This window comes from Lipophrys pholis (genome assembly GCF_963383615.2).
Source record: "Lipophrys pholis genome assembly, chromosome: 2".
Classification (NCBI taxonomy): Eukaryota; Metazoa; Chordata; class Actinopteri; order Blenniiformes; family Blenniidae; genus Lipophrys; species Lipophrys pholis.
The window spans coordinates 21,488,982-21,506,758 of NC_137636.1; the positions used below are offsets into that span (position 1 = coordinate 21,488,982).

At 41.4% G+C, this 17,777-nt stretch overlaps 1 protein-coding gene across 1 annotated transcript in view; it reads left to right on the forward strand.

Annotated features, from left to right (window-relative positions):
- The window catches only part of LOC308106697 (neural-cadherin), a gene marked incomplete at its 3' end in the record, with an annotated part of 401,833 nt that overhangs the window by 197,252 nt on the left and 186,804 nt on the right, over nt 1-17,777 (forward strand). The window contains 5 exon segments of the mRNA XM_080458585.1: nt 309-481; nt 4,302-4,469; nt 10,775-11,024; nt 14,959-15,086; nt 15,239-15,425. Of these exon segments, the coding sequence (XP_080314711.1) occupies nt 309-481; nt 4,302-4,469; nt 10,775-11,024; nt 14,959-15,086; nt 15,239-15,425 (906 nt within the window).

Below are 17,777 nucleotides of genomic sequence, written 5' to 3' on the forward strand. Positions count from 1 at the left end.
TAATGGACTCCCTTCCTCCATGGCTTAGGGCTGTTCTGGCAACACAAAGAGGATGTATACAATGTAAGAGAGGAGGCTAAAATGTCATGACTCATCACTGCATGTTCTTTGTACATTTTAGGTTTAACGGTATTGTGTCTTGTATGTATTTCAACCATATTTATTTGGGCACTCTGTCCAAAAATTAACAGTGCAACTCTGTTGTTGATAGAGCTGAGAGAACAAGCTGATTTCCTCTGGATCCGCCATGCCAGTGTCTGACATGATTATTAGTTCTTCCCTTATCTTTTACCTTTCTTTTATCTCAGACTTCCTTCGTGAGGACACGATGATCGGAACAAGCTTCTTACGTGTGGCGGCCCACGATGATGACTTTGGCACTAACGCGGCCGTCACTTACTCCATGTCAGAAGAACAGCCTGAGTACCTCAGGGTCAACCCTCTCACGGGCTGGGTGTATGTAAACCAGCCCATCTCACAGGTACACACAAACACCGAAAATCCAAAGCAGCACAGTTTATAACGTATTACAGAGCTGATGTTTAAACGGCTCCTTCAGATTATTTAAGAAGTTTGATCATTTTTATCATTCTTATTTTTACTATTACACAGAGAAACATAATGTCATTTGTATAATTCTATACCAACAATAGCATTTTTTTAATGTGTCTCTGAAAACCTCGCCATTTGCATGTTCAGTTCTGCAGGAAAACAGGATCAGCTTTGGGTCGGACTGGCACAAGATCGCCACATTAACTCATTCGGAGTGGCGTGTTTTTGTGGACGCCATGTGCTGCTCTTGGGGGCAATGGGGTTAAGCAGTAATTTACATAAGTTAAGTAAGGAAAACAGCATGTAAACGCTTGTGCAAATGACTCCAAAAATAGCTAATTTAAATCAGAAAAACAATAGCCCAGCGAGCCAAAGAGTTTTCCAAGAATGGACAGACCGATACATACAGAAGAATTCCAGCCAAACACAAGGCCTCCTGTATTATTAATAACCCAAGATGAGGTCGAACTTGCGTCGAAGTCCATGAAAAGTGGGAAAGCACCAGGTGAAGATGGTGTGACAATAGACATGCTAAAGAGTGCAGGACAAAAGATTCTGAAAGGCATAAGCAGCCTGTTTATCAAATGCCTGAAAGAGGAAAACATCCCAGACACGTGGAGAAATGCAGAATTCATTCTGCTGCACAAAAAAGGAGACGCCAAAGATCTTGACAACTACGGACCAAAGGGTTTGCTGTGTGCTCGATACAAACTTTTTACTAAAGTTATGACAAACAGTTTAACAAAATACTCAAGGAAAATCAACCAAGAGAACAAGCTGGCTTCAGAAGTGATTTCTCAACAGGCAATCAACCAGCTATTAGAGAAGTCAGCAGAATACAACCTGCTAATCTGCATAGCTTTTCATAGACTACGAAAAAGCCTTAGGTTCAGTGGAGCTAGAAGCTGTAAATAAATCGCTACACACCCAGCGTGTACAACAGTGGTACATCAGCACTCTATTGAACATCTGCAGCAACAGTACATCATTGATTAAGTGACACAGAACATCAGAGAAATTCAAAATAGAAAGAGGAGTCAGCCAAGGTGACACCATCTCGCCAGAACTGTTCACAGCATGTTTGGAAGTCATATTCAGGAACTTAGACTGGGACAACGAGGGAATCGTCATAGACAGAGAATACTTTTGCCGTCTACGTTTTGCAGAGAAGAAAACTTAAAAAGTGGGGCTGAAATTGAACCAAAAGAAAACTCAAGTCACACTCAAGCAAAACATTAGGAGGTGAAAGTAGACAAATAGTTTACATATATCTCTACCTGGGTCAAGAAGTCAGATGCCAAGACACTGACAAAACAAACAAACTAAAGTAGCGTATCGCCTTGGGATGGACTTCGCTCGGCCAAATGAAGGACACACATACACACACACACACACACACACACACACACACACACACACACACACACACACACACACACATAACATATAACATTGTGCATTGAGTTCAAGTCCCTGATTTCCAGTAATACTGTGAATGTCTATGTATGTATATACATAGACATTCATGATTCTCTCTTTCTTTCTTTCTTTCTTTCTTTCTTCAATTATTCATGAGACTTATACAGATTGAGCCAAATTTCAAGACCAATTCATGGATGCATTTGGAACATCTCAAAGGGTTCATGACATCCTTTCACATCATCTTTACATGTGTGTGTCTTCGTGGACAGTGAGACTGAGTTTGTTTCCTGGCAGTAAGCAGGGTTTGCCTTTATGACTCCACCAGCAGCTTGACGTGTCTCTTCGGCTACAGTGGACTTTAAATAGCCTTCTTCTTCAAATTTCCCTTTATTGCCAACAACAAAAAAAAAACAAGTAGTAGAGAAAATTGTCAAAGTTTCAAAACAATCTCAAGTCTCAGATGCATAATAAAAGACAAAAAACCAAAAACCAGCATCTCACCAGAGCCAGGAGAAATGGATGACTGTATCCTCAGCACTATTCTATACCAACGCCTGGCACCACGCCAGCTTTTTGAAAATGGTTCACAAGAAAAGTTCTGTATTTGAAGATATTAACTTTTTCTGCTAATGAGTACAATTCCTTAAAGTGCACGAGAGTAGCAGTCACTGCCTACACATTTACGTCAGCTGTTGCCAAATGTCCCAAAATTTGAATTTCTTGATTGCTAAGAGCGAAGAGAGAGATTTTAAATATTTCATCTGTCCTAATGTCATGGTGGGTGGGAAATCATCCATCCATCTGTTTACCCCTTTATCCACTTGAGGGTTCATTACAGCTGGCTTTGGGTGAAGGTAGGGTACTTCCTCAACAGCTCGCCAGTCCACCGACAATTCATTGTCACCAACTCAGCTGAAATGCTTATTTTTGGATGGTGGGAAGAATCTAGAGGATATAAAACAGTAAATACATGCTAAATTCACACATAAAGGCCCGTCCTGCCAGGGTTTCTTCTGACTTCGTCCTGCCCAGGCATAGTTCACCATAAGTCATAGTTTTTCAGGTCCTATGGCAAGCGCTCAAGCTCCAGCTCCTCAAAGAGGCGGGTGAGACAGACCGGTGGTGGGCCTCTGAAGTCCTGCGTTTGTTTCCCCTTCTGACTTCCGTGTGTGCTACACCCTTTGGTCCGTGCAGGCGTGGTCCAGGCCAGGGGGCACTGCACCTCCACAAGCCTACGTCGAGCCAGTCGCAGCGCATGAAATGTGCCCAGCGGGGTCCAGGACAGGGCCGATGAGAGGTTCCTGACCCGCCGAGTTGAATGCCCCTGGCAGACTGCACGTACCCCACCCATTTACCGCTTAACATGTCACACCCTCTTGAACTCTCTCTTCAAAGGTAGATTCAACTTTCCCTTAAGGTACTTGTCAACTATCGGCCTTGTGCCGATATTTAGCCTAAGATGGCGTTTACCACCCACTTTGGGCTGCATTCCCAAACAACCCGACTCCGGGAAGACCAAGCCCCGGTGGAAAGGGGTACGCTCCCAGCGTTTTAAGACGTATCGTAACGCTTAGCCTCAGTCGGAAGGACTCAGAGCTTGGGCATCCACCACCTCCGCACTATGAGGCGACAGCACTAACCACTACACTAACAGTACAGACAACTCTGCAGAACGTGGGGGTTATTTAAATGAAATGTTTTCAATTTAATTGAATCATACAAATAATATATTTTTTTTAAAAATCATGAAATAAGTCACGATGCAAGTCTCTCTAATAAATCCCTTGTCAAATCATACCCTGCTGTGTGTGGGAGGCCTCAGTGTGCATACATACCTTCACATCAACCATCCTCTCACAGAATGAAGCAGAAGTCCATGAACTGAATTGAAAGATGATCTTTTGGTTTTCTCCTTTAGTTTTCTCTCTGATATGTGTCAGTTAACCCACACTGGGTTTACAGACTCCTGGTTAAGCCTGTTTCTTCAGCGTGGAAATGGATCAATTCCCCTGATTGCAGTGGATAAAGCTAAGTGCTCTTGTACGAGTTACAAAAACTCTGCTGCACCATGGAGAGCCATGCCCTTCAATCAATTCACTTATCTTTAACTATGTTTATGTTTACCTGAAGGCAGACTACAGTCGATTTCCTCCCGTGAAGATGTGTGGAAAGTGGATTGTTTACGGAAATTTGAGTGATCTCCAGTGCACAATGTTTATTTCGGTATTTAAGGACGCTGCGGATGTATCGGCCTTATCGCCAACATGAGAACACGTTCTTAGGTGTTCGTCCTTCACTCTCCCTCTTTTCTTCTACTATGTAAACAGAGAACCTACATCACTAGGGAAATCGTGGCCACAGACGGTGGGAACAGGAGCAGTTCAGTGGAGCTGGCTGTCACCATCACCAACGTGAAGAACCAGCCCCCGCAGTGGGAGAAGGACAGCTACAGCGTCGTGATACCAGAGAACACCGTCCGAGACACGCCCGTCGTGGTAGGTGTTCAGGAAAACCATGTGAAGTCTGTTTATAGGAGTTCAGAACTTTTGAAGAGTCAAGACAACAGGAAATTATTTAACAGAGCCATGGCGATGGAAACCTGAGCATTCGCAGCTCCATCTGCCTCAGGAGTGATCACTGTACACTGGGTAATGTTTCTTAATTCATAAGAAATCCACTTATTTTCACATATTACCTACTGTTACACTTGTATCAACCAACTATCAACCATGGTGGGAATTTATGGCTCCAACACCAGCAGTTTATCTCCATATTACGGAGCATGCTAGGAACTAATATGCTTAAATACAAATTTAATTTGGTAGCTTTGTTTCATTTGTAGTTTGAGATGTGGTCCCAGGGCCCATTTACATGATAACGTTTTCAAGTCATCATGTAAACCTTCTGAAAACACTCTGACTCTGTGGAAATGGGGGGGAAACACAACTTTTTGAAAATGGACTTACTCCGACTCTGTAAAAACGAGGGAAAATGCATCCTCTGCTACTGGTCTTGGTCACCACAGCCATAGTAACTAGTAGTTGTGCACATGCTCTGTGGCTGGACAATTAGAACAATGTTTCCTCCAAAGTGTCATGACTATCAGTCCATCTTCTCCTGGGACTTGGTAGTTTCATAGTTGACAGTCACTGTAATAACAATCCAACTTGGTCATCTGTCCATATGAATGTCCGTGTACTCCCATTGGTAATGTTTAGAGAGTATTGTTCTCTGCTGCATGTGTGTGTGGTTTCATTACAAAACCAAACAACAGCACCCACCAGTCGCCCAACATGAAAACATCATCATTTTCAGCATTTCCATGAAAACAGACATCCTCTTCAAAACGTTTCTGTGTAAAGATGAAACTTTTCTGAAACAAAAACGCTAAACGATGCGTTTTCACTTGAAACATCAGGCGACACGAGGCCTCACACTGGTGTCAGTCTAGGATTCACAGTTCTACATAATCAGAAAGGATTAAAATCAAGCTATAATAAATAAATAAATAAATAAATATATATATATATATATATATATATGTTTTGAAAGGTTTATATATATATAAAAACCTTTTTTTCAGAGCAAATTAAAATAGTAGTCGAAATGAAAATGAAAAAGAAATTGAAAATGATTTTGGTTTTTTTCAATTCATCAATAATACAGATATCCACAAATATTTTGCTCATCCTTCATTCAACATGTGTTTTGTGCAAAGAATGAAATTAAATATTGATAATATATCATAAAAAGATCTCACAAAACTGGAGATTTTCAAAATTCTATGAGTGAAATAAATTATTCCATCCAAATACAGAACACAGTGGTAATAGACGGGACTAAAATTTAAAAGAACCACTGTGACAGACCATTTCCTAATGTGAAATTCTAAAATGTAATCAGATCCGGGACAACAGTTGTGCTTTACAAAAGTCTTGATGTGAGAGAATCCCATGTAATATTTAAACTCTTGCAGTCTGCAGTGGTTTCGAGGTGGATTCTGTTAGACTGTGAAGAGTAAGTTCCTCTGCTCATGCTCCTCTTGTGTCTCTTAATGGAGCAGCTAAAGTATTTAAAACACTCCTCAGTGTGATGCGGTGTCAAGGCTTTCTCGATACTCACATACGGCACGGTGTGCATCACATTGCAACACTAATGCATCCACAAAGTGCTGCAAGTCCACGTCTGTGTTGACGCAATCACCAGTGCTCAATAAAGTATTTTCTTTAGATATTTTCAGTGATCTTTTATTCATCTAATAACATACTGAGTTGAATGAACAGATGATGTGATTTCCATGGAGGACCCCAATTTGCCGTGGGAATGTCTCTGCATCAAAGTTTCAAGTAGAAATGTATGAATAAATCATGACAGGGCATGTTTATGCTACAGTGTAGAAAGAAAATAAATATATTTCTCAATAAATAGAATGGATAAGTTAATGGTTTGGATGGTTTGAAGGGAATGTATGAGTAAACAAGTCAAGGTGATTGTGTGTCAAAAGAAATCTACTGATTGTAAGTGTCATTGACGATCTGTTCATGAAAACGTCTTTCTGAAAAAAAAAATATTTCAAATAAACATTTAGAAAGTAGACAAATGGTTTTATTTACCTTAATTGTACATTATTTGGAGCAATTTTTGTTTAATGTCATTCCCAGCTCATTGCCTGATCGAGACGAGAATGTTTTCAGATGAAAATAGAAAGAATTCGTTACGTCTACGAGGCCAGTTCACACAGCAACGGCTGACGGAAAACCCAACTTTTTGAAAACACTCTGACTCCAACTCCATGGACATGGGAAAAATACACAAATATCAACTTTTCTGCACTAACTAGTGGCCTGACATTCTAACTACATTGTTTACAGTGTTTTACATTTCCATCAAAATGTAATTTTTTTTTCGAAAATATAGTGTAAACGCAAACCTCAATGGCATTATTATTATTTTATTTTGTTTTTCATATCGGAAAATATCCTCCATGAATAAAAAATATCTATGTATTGTGAATATTTGTTTTAACTTTTAGGGTTTTATTTTGTTTTTCAAACTATAGTGTTGTTCACTTAACTTTGTGTTAAATTTAAAAAATTGATAAAGTATCATTGGATGTTAACGAATAGTGGAAATAGAGGAAAATAAATTGCTGCTGACTTATTTCCACAATTTTATATTTAGTTGTTGAGCATTATTAAAAGTCAGCCTGATTTATATCCAGAAGTTTCTGCTGCTCGTTTGTCTCTTGGTGTTGAGGCTCTTTTGAGTTTGCAGGACTCATCTCTGTCAGTTCTGATTGCTCGGCATGGCATGACTGCATAACGGCTCCTATCAAAGGTGAAATTTAAGCTTTCAGGAGTTATTTTTGCAGTGACGGTGTTCAGCTCGCTCCAAGCCTTTACTGTTTGATTTATTTTGGTACTCATTGATCATTTAAAGAGTTCATTTCTTCCTTTGTGCTGCTGGATCTGAGTTTTGGCTCTTTGTCCTCCTCAAAGACTCAAGATTTCTATCTCAAAACCAGTTTAATCAAGCTCACACATTTATCACTCAGAGATCCCGGTAATCTTTTGATGTCATTGAGCCTTTCACGTGTTCAATTCCTCCCATAACGAACGCAGCAAAGGAGCCCCACAATATGATGATGCCTCCACCGTGTTTTACAGTTGGCAGCCTGAACCTTTCCGTTTGAGTTTCACTTTCCTGACTATAGACAATCTGATTCCCGAGGCGCTCCACTTTGGTTATAGTGAGTCTCCCACACATACATTAACGTTTTTTAACGTTGACAGATGTATCTCAATAAGTTTATTTATACCTTATCCTGGAGGGATCACAGTTATGCCTCGTTGACACGGGAACATTTCAAGTGAAAAAACTTTTTTCTTTCGGAAACGTTTTGTATTTACGCAGCAACGTTTTGAAAACAATGGCCATTTACATGGAAACAGTAGAAACGGTGAAAACGATTCAGTTTTCATGTCGGGCCACTGTTTGTTTGTTTTTTGTCATGAAACCACACACACACATGCAGCAGAGAACAATACGCTATAAACATTAACATTGGGAGTATGGATAAATTCATATGGACAGACGTCCAAGTTGGATTGTTATTACAGTGATTGTCAACTATAAAACCATCAAATCCTAGAAGAATCTGGACTGGGAGTCATGACACTCTGGAGGAAATATTGTTCTTTTTCTTGGGCTACTGAGCATGTGCAGAAGAACTACTTACTACGACTGAGGCGCACATGCTCAGTAGCAGCGTTTCAGAGAAAGTTGTGTTTTTCCACGTTTTCACAGAGACACAATTGGTGCGTTTTCAACAACTTGCATTTTCAATGAGTCCAACCACTGTCATCCTGCAAACTGACCCCCGAAATGTAACTAAACTTTTCTGCTTTGACTTGAAAACATTGTCGTGAAACAAGGCCTGTGGATTTTGTCGAGGAGATGACGAACCTTAAAAACGGAGATTGCAGGACTCTTGGGAATGTCATTTTAGATCCATTAGACAACTTCTGATTACCTAAATTGGGGGAATTAAACCAGTGACTGCCAGGCCACCTTTTCATACAATCAAATGATCAATAAACCGTTCACTCAGGTCACTCAAACTGAAACGCAAGTTTGATTTTCGTCACCACCGATGCCAATAATTGTGTCCGTGCTACATTTTGATCTTACATCCCATGCAAGCAGATTAAAAGCTTCCCATTCTTGTTGTTTTTCAGTAACTTTGCTCATTCTAAAACATTTCCATTTGCACTTGTTTGAAAGGCTTTACTGTTGGAGCTGCAGGTAATTCTCTCCGGCTCATTATTGGTTCTTTTCTGGGCATTGATAAGAGCAGTAGTAGTAGTAGCCGTTTTTGCAAAGTTCTCTCACTTTTTATTGTGGCTTTGATTCATTTTTGCTCAGTTCACAGTGAGAGTCCATAAAAAGTCAGCTGCTGGTTAAAGGACTTGTTAAAGCGGAACCTTCAAAAACACCGTTAAATCCATCCAGACGTGTCTTTCAACTTCATTATTCATAGGTATTGCCTTTTCATGCCACAGACACTTTCCCAACTAATCATCAGTGTTTTCTAAGGCTCTCTTGAAAGCAATTAGGGCCATTACTGTTGCTGATGAATATTTGAACTCACAGGATGGAAATGAAAAGACAGCGAAGACATGGAGCAGCATGCTCTCTGAAAATCGTTGCTTGTAGACGGTAGAGAGAGCAGCGGCTCCCCCGGCTCGGCGTTGTAATGGTGCCGGCAGTTCACTGTTGATTTGACTGCTACGACTCTCCGGGGTTGGGATATCTCCATTGTGGACATTTGAGGCTTTCATGGCCTGAATCAGTGGATACAGTCACATGTTTGCCGATTTTGGCGTGCCTCACAGGGTGCCTCATTATTGTCGACTGCTCCGCTCTGTAGGTTGAATAGATACAGCTAGGTCACCCATAGGCAGGCCGCATCACACCCGAGATGGCTTTTTTTTTTTTTTTTTTTCATTTTAATTGGGGTGTGTATGGCATAGGCTTTGAATAGCTTCCTTTTAATTAGTTTGGGGAAAACACTGGATGAAGAGCAGAGCATATTTCCCTCTGATCCCACAGGATTTCTCCGGCTTTTTGTCTACTCTAACACTTTGAGACTTACTAATATTTTACCGTTCATTATTATGGGCTATAAAATGCCTTTTTTTCCATTTGAGCGGACTCTCTTTTTTATTTATTTATTTTTTCCTTCCAGTATTCATGATGCTGTCGACATTTTTGTTCCGTTAGGGTCACGGCTGGCATTTAGCATTTATCCAGCACTGGAAATTAGTGTTTGAAAATGTAAAGAATTCAATCAAATGCAAACTGCTGCTTCCATTTCTTCATGGCTGCAAAGCCATTATGGGTGTACAATATTAGAGAATTGAGTGGTGTAGGTGAAGAGTCGAGGTTCTTACATGACAGTTTGAGAAGGACAGCGATGACTCCATACCCTTGTTGGCGGTTCCTGCTCTACAGTGGTCAATAACTATTGAAAGTGGTCAAAGGATACAAAGCAGTGAGACAGAAACAGGGTTATGGGAGGTCAAGGATCACTGATGCGTGTGGTCTCATTGACATCAGCAACTCTTTTATGCTAAGTCGATCATGTATATCAGGGGTGTCAAACTAAAGGAAGGGCCAAAACCGGCCTGCAGAGACTCCAATCCTGCCCGCTAAACCACTGAGCAAATTTCAAAGAAAACATATTTTTATCTTTTTATTTCTCTGTATTTTGTTGCAGAAGGTTTCATTCAAATTTCTTTGTTAAGATTGTACTCATTTCCAACAGTAATTGTTGTTGTTTTTTTTGTAAAAAATATAGACATTTCCATCACATATAAAAACACATAAGATTTATAGGTTATTATAGGACTTATTTTGCTGCCCCCCCCAAGATGAAACCACACTGTAGGTGGCCCCTTAATTGAAATGTGTGTAACTCCCCTGGTGTATATTCTCTAACAAAACTTCTATTAGCTCCACATATTTCATTTGTGCTGTTTTTAATGCAATGCATGCTGATGATGGGGTTTACATCTCAAACACAAACATTCTGTTGCACAAATCAACACGGTGAAGATATCCAGCAATTTGAGTCGCCTGATTTAAAAGTGGTTCGAGACTATCAAGTTTTCACACTTGGAAATGAACCTCGCTAATGGCACAATCAAACCAGGGCTCATTTTAATGACACCAAACCTGACAAGTGTAAAAGCAGACCGAAAAAACTCGTTCACTCTCTCTCTCTCTCTGTTCCAAACAGACGATCAAAGCCACGTCTCCACTAGGGGATCCCAGAGTCACGTACAACCTGGAGGACGGGATGGTCCCGGAGACCAACATGCCGGTCCGTTTCTACCTGACGCCCAACCGGGAGGACGGCTCGGCCTCCATCTTGGTGGCGGAGCCGCTGGACTACGAGACCACCAGGAACTTCATGCTGCGGGTCCGAGCTCAGAATGTTGCTGCCGTGCCGCTCGCTGCCTTCACCACGGTGTACGTCAACGTCACAGGTAGGTCTTTTATATAGATTTCGACTGAAAATAGATACATGTGCAGGGACATGGTGTTAGTACGTGCTCAGTAACTGGACAATAAGAACAATGTTTGATCCAGAGTGTCGTGACTCTGTCGTGTCACTGTAATAACAATCCAACATGGTCGTCTGTCCATACGAATGTCTTTGTTCTCCCATTGTTAATGTTTAGAGCGTACTGTTCTCTCCTGCGAGTGTGTGTGTGTGGTTTTAATGACCAAAATAACCAACAGCACCAACTAGTGGCCCAACATGAACACTCCATCCTTTTCAGTGTTTCTGCCGTTTCCGTGTAAACGTCGTTTACGACACGCTGCCGTGTAAACTCGAAACTGTTCTCAATACGTTTTCACTTGAGACATTGTCGTGGAAATGGGGCCTGAGCTTCTGGAGACGAGAATAAAGTGGGATGAGCTTCCTGTCGCAGTGACCGTTTGGCTGGACGTATTCAAATCTGGATTCCAACTCAAATCCATATTTATTTTGCACAACTAAACACCAACGTGTACATGTAACCCCTGGGCTTTCCTTCTGCTGCATGCACATTCACAAATACGTGAAAGAAGCAGAGGGGGATTTATTAAGACGGCGAGGGGGGGACAACATCATATAAAAGAGCAATGAACGGTGAAATAATGTAAATAGTTCAGAAAACACTCTTGACACACATAGTTAAAATCTATCCTATCACGAGTTAGTTTAAATGAATACTATAAAAAGTAGTTGTGCAGTCAAAATAAAGGACTGTAATGAATCTTTCAGATCTGTTGGTTGCAGACTCTTTACTTTTTTACTTTTCCTACGACTTGGTGTGAGTTAATAATTCTCAATGGATGAAGTCTTCTCACTTCGATTTTATAAGACGCAGCTTTGAAATAGATTTCCGTCTCAGAATTGAATAAATAGAAAGCCACTGGACCAGTGGATGCTTTATTTCTCCTTCCCTTCCAGCTAATCTAAACCTGCTTGTTTGTAATTTTCTCCCTCTGTATGGGATTACATTAGTCTGTTTCAGTTCAGTTACTTAGCCCCTGGTAACTCAGCTTTAATATCCCATCATCGTTTCTGTAATTTCACTCTCTCTCGCACACACAGACATACACACACACAGACACACACACACTTCTTTTCCTTCGAATTACTCCTAATCCAGTGAGCAGTAATTAATTCTCCCAGACTTTCTTCAGTCCTCCTCTCCCTCTCTCCAACTTCTCAGTTTTCCTCCCGCCCCTCCTTCCTCTTATCTGTCTTAATAGGAAAGCTCTTTGACTTCTCCAGAGGCGGGGAGGATGAGGAAGGGAGGGAGGTTTGTAATGGATTTAGGGCCCCATTTTTAATTCATAGATTAAGACATTTTCTCAGAAGAAAGCTAAGAGGAGGGGGAGACACTCAGAGCTGCATTGGGTTTAATGTGTGGCTCCATTCAAGTCATTTGTGTAATGCTTTCGGCCTCACATCAGTGGAGCCAAAAACTCATCCACTTCAAGTAGTTCATCTACTTCCTGTTTTTATCTGTAACGTGTAACCCTTCCATCTCCCTTTGTTTTGGTTCAAGGTAACCCATTTTCTCCTCATTATTGATTAGCATGCTTTCATCCTTGTCTTTAAGTCGAGAAAAATAACCACAAGATGAAAAGTGTCAGTAATGCATCGGTAATCGATGACAGTATGAATGTGGTAAGACATGAAGAGGCTTGCGGATGAGTTACGGCTGCATCTGATGATGAAAACACTAAATAATCCCGGTGAAGTCCTCAGGCGCCAACAATACACAGCAGAGTTGTTTATTTCTAAAAGATGCGCAGCACACATCAGCTCATTCTCCTGACGTGTTGCCTTGAAAGCATCGAAGACGACCGTGATCTCACCAGATGTGTGTTGAAGCCGGACTCTGCGGTCTTTGTAAAACATGTGAAGCTCTATTAGGACGTGTTGCTCATATAAAGGAAAATGCTAAAAACAAGGTAGCTTAAACATTTTTGTAGGAAATATGACAGAACATTTATACACAGCTCGTTTACAAACACCCTATGAAATGACGAATAACATCAAATAGTTATTGGTGTTTTAATTCAAATTCAGCTCCCGTGTACACGTTTTCCAGTGAAAATAGGAAGCTTTTGTAGTGTTTTGGGTGTTTGTTTCCAGGGCAACGGTGCTTGGAGCCACTGAGAGCGCAACTTTATGGAAATGGCTCCCAAGGGGAAACTTTTAAAAACGCTCCGTCTGTGTAGAAACGGGTGGAAACTCAACTTTTCTGAAACGCTGCTATTGGTCACGTACGTCACATTCGTAGTAAATAGTTCTACTGCATCTGCTGAGTATATGGACAATAATAACAATGGCAGCCTCAGACTACTTTTCTCAGTGTTTTGGGTTTTTTTACCCAGTCACCCTGATAGTAACATAACGCTTCTTCACTTCTTTTCTTTTAATTAATATCAGACATGTGGCATTTCAAACGTGTGCAATCACATACATAATCTAATAATATATCTGAAAAGGCATTTTGATTAGTGATTTGATGAATACATCTATTGAAACATTGCCTTTCTCAGTCAACAAACCAGAAACAGCCATTTCTTTTATTAAAAAATGTCAAATAAGTGAATTTTCTGTAATACTGCACTGAACAGGCAATGAAAAACAATGACATTCAGAGTGTCAGTTTATACAAGTACCATTGAAACATGAACAATGTCACCTGAAATGAAATTAACCAACATAAGCTCCAGTTTGTGGATTGTAGATACACATCGCACTGCAGCAACTGATTCAGGGAGGAGAACTGCTGCAGTGTTTTCAGGGAACAAAAAACACTTTATTTGGAGGCAGACTGCAGAAGTTCCAAACAACAAAATTCTTTTGGCACATCAGAGGAGCGCAGCTACAGAATATGAGGTTAAAAGGTCAGAATAGTAGAAGGGATACGAGTCAATGCGGCGCCACCAGGAGCACAGACATATTCTCCATGCATCTGATGTTGCCCAGAAACCATGTTGCTGCTTTCTTCTCCCAATACTGACATTTTACACAATCATTTAGGCATGTGAACGAAAGTACTCCATCCACCATTTGATCAATTATGTTCCCAGGCTAAAGACTAAAGATCCAGTTAATTTTAGCTGCACTTTATGTGAAGGGAAAATCTTTTTTTCGTTTGTATTTTCAACCCAACAATGAGACGAAGAATAGTTAATGTGATAACTTTATTTATTTATTTTTTCCTTCTCATTTTCTAATAACTCAAACTTTTACAAACACACAACCCGTGGGCCACGACCCGGCCGTCCACTACACCTACAAATTCACATCACACAGCCTGAATTCAGGCTGCAGCCAAGGTAGAGCATGTATCCCAGCCAATGGCGGTTTGTGTCACTCAAAATTTTAAATGGTTTAAGATTAGTAAAAGCAGGCAACTTCAGCAAACGTTTTGTTATATTGTCACACCTCTTTGTACTAGAACCAACAGAGTTGTGCAGCGGTGGCCTCGAGGTTAGAAAGGCAGATCAGAGGTTTACAGGTTCAATCCCTACTGCCGACAGGTCCCCCCCCCCCCCCCCCGGAGCGCCGTAATGTGGCTGCAGCTTGGCATCCCAGAAGTAGAATTTATCAATGTGGAAAAGGAATTTCCCCGTAGGGGATTTATAAAGCATGATTATTTAGTTAGTTGATATTTTTATGTTCTTTTGTCTCTTGGGATCACATGAGTTTTACTCCGCTGGTCTAAAATATAGTACATCTCTCTGTAGCTCTGTAGGCCGACACATCAAACGTCCAGACCGCTTTGCTGCAACATGAGTCATGTTATACTTTCATCATGAACTGTAGGAATTATTCCGTCTGCTGTGTCCGATCTCTTTTTTCATCTCATCATTCTCAACATCGCCATGCTCTTTCTTTTCCAGACGTGAACGACAATGTGCCGTTCTTCACTTCCTCCATCTACGAGGCTTCAATCACTGAGGGCGCCGAGTCAGGAACTCTGGTTTTTCAGGTTTCGGCCAACGACATGGACTTGGGTCTCAACGGGAAGGTAAAACATTGCACACAGAAACAATTTCCAGTCTCTCTGGTTTGGATGATCCAGAGTGTGTCTTGCCTGGCTGTGTGACTGTGGCAATAATGAGCTGTATTTTATCTGTATAACACCCCCACCCCCACCCCCCCATCCCCCACACCTCTCAGATCTCCTACTCCCTGCTGGAGGATCGCAGCGGAGACCATCAGTACTTCCGGATCGAGCCAGAGCTGGGATTCATCTACTCCCAGGCTGTGTTTGACCGCGAGACCAAAAGCTCCTACCTGTTGGAGGTTCAATCTGTGGACGGCTGGGAGTCGGCGCGGCCCGGCAAGCACGGCCAGCCCAACTCAGGTACAGAAATCCAACGCTACGCACAGTCGCTCCATGGAAATAGGAAGCTGTTTCCAAGAGTTTGGAGCGTTCACACAGAAGGGTTGAACACTGAGCCTCTGTCTGTGTTGGTGAGTGAGTGCTTTACTTCACCGTAACGTTTTGGCAGGAAGTCGTAGAGGACGTCTGTATCCTTTCCTAGAGCCAATCTGTTGAAGCTCAGCGGGAACGATGATGAGGGAAATTGATGAAGGGCATTTTGGGCCTGATTTACTGAGATCGTACATGAAATGTGCTAAATTGAGCGCTGAACTGAATGCTCATGATTTAGATTTGTTTAATTTTGCAGTTGATCGACGAAGAATAATACCATGCACACAGTTGATGGTTCAGATAAAAGGTAACGCTCAACAAAATGTCTTCTGGAACTACAAACACCTTCAGGGTTTTACTAGAGGAAGAGTCGATGCTTAAAACGTAAGCTGCTGTCTGAACTTCTTAGAAACAATTTGCATTGACATTTTGAAAGTGTGAGTTCAAAATTAAAGAGCGAGATTCATTGTGATGGAAAATTGCTAAAACTACAAGGACTGGGTTAGGGTTAGCAAAACTTTCAAAATTGTCTAAGACAAATGCTGGAAAAGAAGTTTGAAACTGCTAAAATCTGGTACATAAACAGCTGAAAATATAACGAAATATTTACCGTGTACCATATCCGAAACTTTAAGAGCATAAAGCCTCATTTTAAAGGTTAAATGTGTTTGGCGGCTCCAGTTAAATTTGATTTGGTAGAAAAATCTTTTTTGGTCAAAAAAGTTGAAGAGGAGGAGGACTGGGAATATGGACTGGGAGTGCTGACAAACTGGAGGAAACATTGTTCTTATTGTCCTACTGAGCATGTGCACAACGAAAATGTGCCTTTTCCCCCCCGTTTCCATGGGGACGGAGCATTTTCAAAAAGTTCCACCTCGTAAGCCATTTTCAAGAAGTTGCGTTTTCAGTGGCTCCAAGCACTGCTGGAAATGCAACAAAAATTTTCCGTGTTAAAACGGGGCTTCAGACTCAGCAGGCGTAGTCGCAGGTGAAATGCTGGTGCACGTTTCTTCTGCTCTCTTTCGAATGTACAAAATACTCGCTCAAGATATTCATGAGGGAAAACAAAAAGAAGAAAGGAGGGAACAAACTTCTTAGGAAAACGTTTGTTGTAGCAGTGCAGGGCTGAAGTTGTTCCCCTCAAGCCCCTCCCGATGTGAAAATCTGCAAATGAAATTTAACAATACGAGGGTTTTCTTTAACAACAAGTACTGAGCTAAAATAAAGTCCAATATTATTTTTGGTTGTGACCTCCCAATGTGAAATAATTTCAAACTAAATAGATACTTACTCAAGGTGAATTCCTTCCTCATCACCTGACTTTGGTCATGTGATCAAGCCATTGTTTGACTGGTGATTGGACGCACAATAAAGGCAAACGTAGGCCTCCAACTTTGGACAATTTAAATCCCAGATTAATTTGGGAAAGTGGTCCATTTGACTGGTGAGTGGACTGGACTCTGCTTCAGTTTGGATCACCAGTCAAATGGACCTTCGTCTCAACTTTTTTGGGAGATCCAGGCTATTAAAAAGCTCCATAGTTGGAAGCCCACGTTGGCCTTTTCTCTGAGTGTGTACTGCAGCATTCAGACCCCCTCATTCCGTGTGAGGAGTCCAGGGCGTCCTCCAGCATGCAGCTGGCCCCGTTCGCTCAGGCGTGGCGTACTCTCCTGACATAATTATGCCAGACCGGCTTTGCCCCATCAGACTGGAGTAATGAGTCACCGCTCCAGACGAGACGTTTCCACGGCTCCACGGGCTGATTGCTGTGTGTGTTTAGAGCCGTCCAATCAGCCCGTGTGGTGATCTCAGGCCCTGATTATGGAAATCGGTCATGAAATGCCCCACATGGAGGCAATCTGATGTTCGGCTCCTTGCTTTTGTAAGCTTGTGTGGTCCATCACATCACTGCTTCTGAGCTCCAGAGAAAATTAAAAGCTTCATTGGAAGATTGATATCAGATGAAAGAGCTACTTTAAGAGCACTGCTGCAGATGGTGGAGGATTTCGGGCTTTTATACTTGATGTTGCACTTACAAGCAGATCGTTAGAAAAGATGTACACACACTTTATGGCGTATTGATGCTGGGATGTAATACTGCTAAGAAGTGTTATTTTTAACATGAAATGCATTGTCGCTGCAACCACAAGTGACAGAGGGACAACTTCCTTTTTCTTTGTTAAAGGAAGGCAGCTTCAATATTCATTACCAGCACAGAGTCCACTTTGGATGGATGAGAGCACAATTTGATAAAAAGGGCAATAGGACAGTCTGTTATTC